This window comes from Cantharellus anzutake (assembly GCF_015039405.1).
Source record: "Cantharellus anzutake strain C23 chromosome Unknown EI90scaffold_10, whole genome shotgun sequence".
NCBI classification, from domain to species: Eukaryota; Fungi; Basidiomycota; class Agaricomycetes; order Cantharellales; family Hydnaceae; genus Cantharellus; species Cantharellus anzutake.
In genome coordinates, this window is record NW_024066960.1 from 665,026 (window position 1) to 675,253 (window position 10,228).

General features: G+C 48.1%; 2 protein-coding genes across 2 annotated transcripts; both read right to left on the reverse strand.

Moving 5' to 3' along the window:
- Positions 1-785: 785 nt before the first annotated feature.
- EI90DRAFT_97281 (uncharacterized protein) lies at positions 786-3,841 on the reverse strand. The gene is made up of 7 exons (XM_039068311.1): positions 3,026-3,841; positions 2,827-2,966; positions 2,641-2,779; positions 2,536-2,587; positions 1,125-2,484; positions 914-1,044; positions 786-864 (listed from the first exon to the last, which is right to left on the reverse strand). The coding sequence occupies exons 1-6, from the start codon at positions 3,746-3,748 to the stop codon at positions 1,035-1,037; spliced, it is 2,424 nt and encodes an 807-aa protein (XP_038919654.1). The 5' UTR covers positions 3,749-3,841; the 3' UTR covers positions 786-864; positions 914-1,034.
- A 2,675-nt stretch (positions 3,842-6,516) lies between these two features.
- EI90DRAFT_3013955 (uncharacterized protein) lies at positions 6,517-7,387 on the reverse strand (the record flags this gene model as incomplete). The annotated part of the gene is made up of 6 exons (XM_039056718.1): positions 6,517-6,633; positions 6,672-6,809; positions 6,961-7,011; positions 7,065-7,192; positions 7,287-7,294; positions 7,326-7,387. 6 exons carry the CDS (start codon positions 7,385-7,387, stop codon positions 6,517-6,519), a joined length of 504 nt encoding a protein of 167 aa, XP_038919655.1.
- Between the last annotated feature and the right edge of the window lie 2,841 nt (positions 7,388-10,228).

Consider the following 10,228-nt stretch of genomic DNA (forward strand, 5'->3'; position numbering starts at 1 on the left):
TTCTGTTGACCAGGTAACAGCCTGAGTCCCATCAAAAGCCCCAACATATTGTGCCCCTGGGGAGAAACCAAGTGTCCGACGGTGAGGAATGGCTAACTTCCTGCTATTGAATTGAGAGGATGGGAAAAAAGGAGGAGAGGCAAGGGGTTTAATGGATGGGATCTCCAAAACAGATATGAGCATCATGTTGTCATACCAAGGGTTGTCAAGATTTCGTGGGACTCGCACAACAAATAATCCATTATCTGAAGTCATGGTTCCAGCTGGATAGTAACCAGTGGGAAGAGTGCCAAGGTTCACTGGGGTCATACCATCACCAAGGACTCTCACATTTCCATTGTTATCCTCAGTGGCAACTCGGTGGCTGCCATGGACAAATTCAATCCAGGCTGGGAGATTGGCTGGATAGCATTGAAATTGGCAGATTGTGCACTGGTGTTCGATATCAGCCACTTCAATGATTCCACTGCCAAATCCAAGTGCAACATAGTGACCATCAAGGGAGAGTGCAGCACATGTCACAATGCCACTGAAAACATCAGGGTCTTGGAATTCCACCTCATAGTCAATCATGCTCTCATCTGATTCCTTGCCTGATTTGTTGACCCCCCCTTGTTCATTCAACTTTGACTGCATGATCTCTTGAGCCCTAAGCAAACCCTCACTTAATGGAATGGTACTGCCTGAGAACTCGCCAAAAGCAGAGAAGATCTGGACAGGATCAGAGAGATGGCCATATTGTTTGTAAAGGGATGATGAGGGTGGGGCAAAAGGGAGGTCTGATCGATACAGATGCCATGGTGCCCTTGCAGCAGTGAGAGCTAACTTATCCAAACCTCTTAGGAGTTGGATTAAGTTGTGATTCTATCAAAAATGGCATCAGACAAGCATTGGATGAATAGTTTAGACTTACATTAGATTGAAGAAATTTGTGAGGAAATGAGAGAGATAGTCCCATTGTCAAATGGTGTTGCAGGTGCATGAAAGTCAAGATGTGCTTTTGTGTGATGAAGGAATTAAACTCGTTCTGCAATTCATTGGACTCTTGTGAAAAAAGTTGTAAAGGGTCCAGGTGCCAGGGTAACCAATCAATAACATAGGAGAAGTGACTGCGATAATCCCACTTTTTCACCATAAATTCCCTCCATATTCTTTTATCTCCTAAAGGGGGATCCATAGGTACTCCAAATCCATCCTGCTCACAATGATTGTTGAAGAGTTGAAGGAGTGGCAATCCAATGAAATACCCTTTCACATCATCAATGAAGAATACTTGGTCCTTCTCATTGCCAATTGGTTCTCCCAGGATGAATTCTTTTGCTGTTGCATGATATAAGGTGACAAAATCAGCATCCCCTAAGGGATGATTGACAATGGAGCTGATTGGTTCCAATGTTGCACAGATCTCATCTTTGGCAAGCTTGAAAAGCTGTGACATAAAGGGAATGTTCATTGGCACACATGCCACAACAATTGTGCCCACCACTAGGCGGTACTTCTTGGCTACATCTGGGTGAATATCAGATGAATCCAGCATGTAGGCCTGTCGAAGAATTCGCAAGTACTCCCAGTTGAGGTTGGCAGGTGCATTGGTGAGGTTTAGCAACTCCTGGAACACTGACTGTAAGGTGCGGCCACGTCGTGTCTGCAGGCTGACATCGCGAACCCGGATAGATGCCATAACAGGCAACCCTTGACAAGCCCGAGCAAAATCAGTGAGTTCCCCCTCTTTTGGTTTCCATGGAGATTCACTAATGAGGTCTTGAAGCCCATCCACCACCATACACCGCACTGTGGAGAAAGCTGCATCCAACACAATGTTGTCCATGTCTTCACATGGTATGATAAAACCCTTGGTTTGAGCCTTAGACCAAGCTGAAATGACTCCTGGCTCAGGGCGACAGCTGACTAGTACAGCAAATGCTGGTGGCAGCTCCTGAAGGGTAAGAACTAGCATCATCAAGGATTTGAGTGTCTCCTGATTCCCACACTCATCAAGGCCATCCAAGATGATGACAACACGATCCTTGCCCAAAGACCATATATCCTTCAACTCACACACCGGCTCAATCACCAGAGTCCTCATTTGTTTCTCCAGAGGAAAATTCTGAACTGAGGCCAAAGCTGGTTTCCGAAGGCATCTCACGAGCGACAATTTGAAGTCCTCATTGAAGGATGCAAGTTGGTGGGCAAGGGTAGAGGGGAACTGTTCAATTGAATCCAAGCCCGTTCCACTCTGATTCTTATCCCAAAAGTATGATGCTGCCAGAGTACCCTGCTTCTCAAGAGTGGATGCAACACTCATAGAGATTGCAGTCTTCCCTGTTCCAGGAGAGCCCCTCAACCAAACAAATCGGCTCTCGGTATTCTTCAGGTGCCTGAGTAGGGATTTTCGTATCTTCACCTGCGTCCCAGGAAGACACTCTGATTTGCTGGTCACACACGTGTGCTCAGCTGGGACTTTCTTGAGTCTTGATAGCTCAGCTGGAAGCATCGGTGATTAGACAAGCTATAAGCACACACATAGACACATACATTGAACAGATGAATGCTCGATACGAAGCAGAATTAATGTCCATGATCTCAGCTGCGCAACGTGAGTCAGCATCCGACCATTTGAAAAATCTTCAGCATGCAAACCTCGAATCGATGAATGGCATCATTCAGACAGTTCTTGGTATTGGCTATTTGCTGCGTTATGTCGGACGCCTGAATGGTCTTCTTGACGACATGTTGTTTCTGGACTGATCCAATGATCTCCATTTGTTTTTGCAAAGACCTACGAACAGAATGAGTAACTGTGAACGAAGGGGACGAGGTGCATACACGCAGATTTCCTCCACTAGGGACTTTAGCTCAGGAGGAGTTTCTCCAGTCCATTTTCGGAGGGGCTCAACCACCGATTCCTGTGCTTGCTGAATTACGATGCATAACTGGTTCAGCTCCTCGGTGTTGCCAATGACATTCTACATGGATGAAGCAGGTATGGAGGCGATCATGATCAAGATCAAGACGATTCACAAACCTCATAGATTTGAATGCATCTCAGGAGCGTGTTTGGGATCTGATCGAGATGAGCGATGGGCGCGAACTTCAGACCAGCGGCCGCAGTTTCGAGAAGTAGTTTGGTGGTGCCGATGATCGTTTTCTTCAGATCGCCATCGGATCTACGAGGCACTGATTCCGCTGGCACCGATGAAGTAGTTGGGACTGACGGTCCAGACTCTTGTTGCGTGTGGATGCTCGAGTCATGGTTACCGGTGGCAAGTGCATTGCCGACCATCATTGGTGGGAAATTGGTATTCACTTCGGTGGGAGGGGACAGCGGCGGCCGCGAGTCGTTCGCGGGCGTCTGAACGAGAGCAGTCGACATAAATTGTTTGGATTGGGATGTGCTTGATTGGTTGCGACGGCTGGGAGCGGGACTGGGACTGGGATTTCTCTGAAATAGCCTGGGTAGCTTGTCTCGAGAAGATGTCCGTTGCTCCGTGGTATCGTTCTGTAAGGTGCCACCCGGAAGTAGAAGAGCGGGCGTTATAGTAGCGAGGGCACCAGAATGCAGTCCTGCGACTCGGAGGCTACTATGGTCGTTGTCGTTCCTTCTGTCATGTGCAATGGCAGGCCCGATGATCTGGTTGTTGGAGGCGGGTGGAGTTGAGACCTGCGACCGATTATCAGGAGGCTGAGAAGGGTGCTGGCGCTTCTTGAACCAGGAGGGAAAGCGGCGAGATTTAGGATCACTGGGCATGGTGTAGGTGCGGCTAGTGATCAGAACGGTGTGAGTTGAAGGGGGCGTTTGGCAGCACGGCGCCCGGCTACTCTCATATATGTATCAACTAGAGGTTGCTCGCCCTTAATGAACGTTACGGGAAAGGTAAAGTGAACTGCCAGTAGTAATCAGTGAATCAATCGTTCTCCTCCCGCTTGGAAACCACCACCCACGTGTGCCCTGATAAACAGCCTCAAGGTTTAAACTAATGTCTGAAGCTGGATATGCTGTGGCCTTTGTGCTACATAGTTCTCTGGTTGATGAGATCGGCATCACGCCATCATTCCAGATGCTTCAGCTGCTTCTCCAGCGCGATTCGGGTGAAAAAGGAACAGCCAAGCCACACATTACTAATGTACCCCCCAATTCCGCCCCCCACGATCCTCTCCACACTCCAATCTCCTGCACAGTCTCGGCCAAGTGCGCTCATTCCCATCTGCATATATATAGTACCTCACCCAAATTTCCACATATCGTCCGAATAACAACGGGACATCACTGCTATTCTATAATGGGGGTTTGGTCTTCGGAGGCGCCCATTAGAAGCTCACTCCTTTTCGGGCTGAATCCTGTCATATTTATCGCTTCCCTTTCCCACAGTCGCTTCATCGTTTCTCCAGCCACTCGATAATCCCTGTTCCTAGTCCGTGGTACAGAACCTACATAGTGTAACTCACTGAGTTCCAAACGCATCATCAGCACGTGCCTACTCCGATGATAAGTGCCGCTGCTAGTCCCCATGCGTAAAAGCTCTCATCAGGCGCAGTACGAGGCGCATTTGTGGCGCTTGGATCCGCTGCTGGCCAGGTTAGAAAGCTTTGAAGCTAGCTCCTATCTAGGTCATTGCTCGGTGGTTAGCATGTACGGGACCCTTGATGCCAACATATATACAATATATGCTCCGTCAGTTATGCATGCCGTGTGAATGAATGGAATTTGAGCTTTTCTTACACAAAAACTGACAAACAGAACGTGTTAGGATTAGGGGTGCCACGGTCCGGTTCGGTTCGGTCTTTGAGTGATTTTTCGAGGACCAGAACCGGGACCGTCCCAAATTTCGCTGTCCTGTCGAACCAGGACCAAACCGTAGGCGAACCAAACCGAACCGCGGTTACAGTCCTGGGACCGTTCAGTTCGGTCCTGAGACCGTCCCGGAAATCTTATTATGAAGAGAGTGTGTACGATAGTATGTATAGTGGGAACTAGTACTATCAACTGAGCATCAAAACTCAAGATCTATTCCTTCTCTCTCCGCACGATCCAAGATAAAATTTGCCTCAAATTCCCGCCACTCTTGAACCTTCGCTTCCTCTGAAGCCTTCCTCTCCTTGTCTTCCTTAAGGCGATTCCGTTGTATGTCGGCTTTGGCGATCTGGATAGCACCGAGATGCAGAGGGGTGAGACGACTCCGGGTGTCGCTGTCAGTGTGTTTTGCGGCAGAGAATGCCCTTTCACATGGGACAGAAGATGCGGGGACCGAGAGTATGTCTTGGGCAATGGACCTGAGGACTGGATATGTTTCTGGGAATCAGTATAGGTTAGTTCAGCAAACAATACTTACCATCCAGAAGTTGAGGATGTCGGTGCCAGGTAATTCAAGTGGATCACTAAGATAGCATGTGAGCTCTGCACCAGGATCGTCACTAACTATTTCTTGAGCTTGTCGAGCTTGACTGGCTGCAAGACGGCGAGAAAGACCATAGGGTATTTCATCAGTCAAGGGAGTGGTTGCTATAGATACAACATCGCCTCCAATCATCCTGGTTCCATTTGAGGCAGTGGACCGAGTCATGTAGGTAGAATGATATTCAATAAACTTGTAGTCATCAGTGACAGCAAAGCTCTGAATGTTCGGAGTAACATACAACATTCCGGACACTTTGCATCGCAGTCCATTTGTATTGTGGTGCAAAATAATGGTTGATATAGGAATTTTTTGTCATCGGATCTGTCACGACCTGGCATTCCCCGGAGTCAGACGACCTCCTCCCCGACCTTCTCCCATGCCTGAACACTCCCCACACACTCCCCGCCACTTCTCCATGACCCCTCTCCTAATTGTCATTGAACAACCTAGCGGTGCAGAGCACCGCAACCTTCTGTCCCATGTTTCACCGCACCCTGTTATCTTGCAGCGAAGGTCACGTTCGACCTTCGCTGTCTTGAACACATGTTCCTTGTTTGTTTTCCTTTCTCTTTTCTCCGCCCGCAATCTCCATGAGATCTGGCGACTTATTCTCTATTCAGTTCCCTAGCACTTATATACAGCTTGTAACTAGTGCTTGTACTGTAGTTCGAAATCAACTAGAAATTCCCCCCTAAGCTTACTTCTGTTCCCTGTAAGACCTCCGACCTTCTGAAGTATCAGGACCACGTCGAGAATGAGGCACACAATGCTCCTCCTCGAGTCGTTGAAGCCGAAATCCTGGCTCACTCGCCTAAGTAGCCTTGGCCTCGAGATCGGTGAGGTTATTCCTCGCTAAAGCTCGGTCGTGTGTAATGCCGGTATCACTAGCAGCCAACGTTCAGTCGCCTACAGCTACCATCAGCAAAGCTTCGCACAGTTCTGACAGGATCAAGAACTAGATAGAGTGTAGGCAATAAGTAGATGTTTTGATTTATGCAAGATGTTTCATACCTGTGCTGAGAACGGCAAGAGGTGACATGTCCATTTCATCGTAATATTTACCCATAATAGCAATGCCAGCATTGAGTGCATCATAGATGTAGGTATATTTCGGGTTTTTTCACATCCCCTCCCAAGTTGTAATCAGCCCCTCATAGACTGAGAGTAAGTATGGAGCACTTGAAGCCTTCGAAGTCCCGGAGAATGATTGTTGGGCATGACCCGCAACCAAGAGTTGCTATGTGTGTTTAGCAGAGAAAAGTGGTGGGAGCATACCTTGAGCACGTCTCTGATTATTTCCATCATATTCCAATCATTATCGCTGAACACCCATGCACTGTATTTAGGTGTACGACCCTTTGCCTTTGGTACGGAGTCTTTGCGGTCAGCATGTTCAATGAAATGCATAATAGCCTATCATCAGAAAAGCAAGGTTATGAGAGAATAACTTGATAACTTAAGGTAACGTCGCACTGGCCGCAATTCAATAAATCGGTTCAAAAGGATCAACCATGACCCCCAGTGTGTTCCCATACATCACGAGTTCCAGTGGTTTAATGGATACCTTGGCACAACATTCTCTCAAATAAAGTTTTGTGCCAGGCAACTTTCGGATCTGTTGCAATTGTATGTCAGAATGGGATATTGTCACAGTAGAATCATACTCACATGAACAATTAGGGCCCGGATGCGGGATAACAATGGCCCGATCAAAGTGCCCCCATCCATAGGAATCTCAAGTCCGCTTGTGGCCAGCTCAATCTCATCATCATCACCAGTATTGCCACCGAGAGTTTCTACAAAACCATCAGTATTGCCAGTGAGAGCACAAATAAACACTTGTTGTGCTAAGTTGACAATATGGGCCATGCATCTAGATGATGCACTAACTACGTAAGCTGAGAGTTCAGCATGACAAACATGACAAACCTAACATGGTAATGGCTTGCATCCCATCGTGTGTTGTGTTCCTCACTAAGAATCTCACTCATGACGTGCATTGCTGCATCATTTGTTGATGCATTGTTGGATGTAATGTACCCAATATATGAGGTAATTACGTTGAATGATTAGTATCAAACTTGGATGAGTAGAGAATTAGTTGAACACTTGGCTTCATCATTGGTACCATTTTAGTGATCTCTGCCAACAATTTATTCGCAATATTTTCGCCTGTGTGAGGTCCATCAAGCTCACGGAAGGACATTAGCTCAGAGTGGACATTCCATTTGGTGTCCAAGAAGTGACATGTTGTACCAAGAAAACCCCTCATAGTTGCAGAGGTCCATGCATCGAAGGTGAAGTGAACAAGGCCAGGTGCTTCCTATAATCATATAGTAAATATCTATGAGTGACTCCCATGCGGTGATGACATACCTGAATTTTACTCTTCAAGTTTTTTGTGACAGTTTCTGCATGTGCAAGAACAAGTTGCGTCATTTTTGTTCTGTGAGGAAGGTCCTTGTCCTTGTAGCGTGATGTAGTGCTGAGGCCCCCATGTGCCTGGAACTTCATTAGCCCACGAAATGATGCTGAGTCAACCAAATCAAAGCCCTGTTTGTAGTTGATGTCAGTTGCCATATAGCCAAAAAGCACACTTGCCAGATCATGCTCGATGATTAGGTCCTCGACCCAATGCAGCAGGCCTTCCACAGACCATGGTTCCTCATCGTCAGCTGGGCAATAGAAATGTGTGATTCTTTGTTGGCTTTTCCTGTGATACATGAGGGATTAGTGCTGAAATGAATTGGAATTCAAACACTCACTCGCTTGCAACAAGAGCTTGCTTTTGCTCCAATCTTACAGCATCAGGAATTGCTCTATTGTCAGGTGGGATCCCAAGGGAGTTGCACTGCTTCTGTCAGAGACCAGGTCGAGACGAAGGAGTGTCTCCGTGACGGAGGGCTTCAGCCTCAGCGACTTATGCCAGGAGCGCTGTGCCTAGTAAACACGTCCGTGCCCTAACTTACTAACTGGCCACCAGAACTGAAGAGGGTAAACTCTAGTCGATTTTATTACTGGAGTGTAACCTATGTACAAGTTAAGTATATATAGTTACAGCGAGGGCGGGTCCGCAAATGGCGGAGCCGAGCTAACGGGGTTTAGACATTAGCCAATTGAATATTACCGATGAGTCGGGTTACGGGGTTAGCAGAAAGGCAGGCAATAACCCAGAAACGGAAAGGAGGGATAGGCCCGAAGGTGGGCTTTGCAGGGCAAGCGAGTGTATTGTCCAGCGGAGGCGGGGGTGCGCTAGCGGACATCGGAGCTGTCCGGAAGCCTTCAGGGCTCCGTACTTAGGGAGGTGTAGGTAATAAATTGAAAGGAGGGGATGGTGACCATCGAGGGGTACTGAGGGGATTGCGGAATACGGGAGCTCCGAGGTTAGTGAGGAAGGAGCGGAAGTAAACCGGAGGAATCGGAGGGATCGGAAGTCGATGGCCGGGGATGGATATGACAGCTTCAGATAGAGCTCCCAGTGCTCTCCCCCACTATGGGAAATGTGCCTGCGAAGTGTGCTGGAGCCGGAACCAGCAGAAAAGTGTGGTGTCAACTGTTTTGATTGTCTCCCTTTGTCATAAGCCGATCTTTTGTGTGTAAGTGATCATTTATTAGTGGATTGATAGATATTGAGACTTACTGGCATACTTGACATACCCGATAGCTCTCTTGCCCATCCTGGATGACCTCAGTAAACACAGTTTCGAGGTCTTGCAGCTGCCATGCTTTCCAAGGGCTTTGTGTCAGGGCAATAGCCCCGAACCCCGAGTCACATGTAAACTAGATAGATATAGTCACGTGGACAAGCGGGAACCTCCGGGGAACCGCTTACACACCACCGTAAAATACATCATCTTGTATCACTTACGGCTTTGTGTGCTGAGCAACCCCAAAGACCTCACACTTTTTTAAGTGCATGAGGTGTGTTTTACAACACAACCCACAACTATAAAATCTCAACATCTGATTCGGAAGCGCTTATGGCGCCTAAACACGCCCGCAAGGGCAAGGTCGCATCTGCAGCGACGTTAAAAATAAGCGAGCGGTTTATTAAGAAACCGCAATCTCCCATCATGGGAGATTCAAACCAAAAGCCATCGTCAGATGACGACGAGGATCAACGCGATCCGGGAAAAGCAACCACTTCAGGGCTGGTCCCTGAAGACTTTAGAAACTTACGTGGAGTAAGTGCGGGGCAAAATACCCCCAGAACTCCACAACAAACCGATCTAACCCAAGCTGGGGAAGATCCCTTACCTCCCCACGAGGTAATCGACTTGCGCGAAAAACGCGTAAGCGCCGAACGATCAGCCCAAAAAGCTGATCGGATAGAGCCGCAGGAAACCCCAGGGCCCCACTATCCCCTAGAGTTCCCAATCACGTCCCCAAGTCAAGCCCTAAAGGCAGACAAAGGGAAACAAAGGGAAGAAACCCCGCGTCGGCTATCCGAAAAACTACTGGACTTGTTCCAGGTTCCGTCCGAATGGAGGACGGAAAGTGAAGATCAACTTCTTCTCAGGCTGAAAGCCCGAGAAGGCGCGAAAATACGCCCTGAGAGCAGGATCTCTCAGAGCGCGGAAGCTCCAAAAGAGCCTCTGCTGTTTACACCCCCACGCACCATGCCAGACAAGGCAAGGTCGCCAACTTCGGAGGAGGTCTCCGAGATAATGAGGAGGAGGCGAACTGAAATGAGGGAGTTCGCTGAGGAAGCCTTACGTAAAAATAAGGAGAAACCAGCGAACAGACCCCTCTATGAAAGGGAAGCACCCTCCGCAACGGCCTCGCCAAAACAAAGCGAGCGTGGAGTGTTCACTCCAAGAACCCATTCTGGA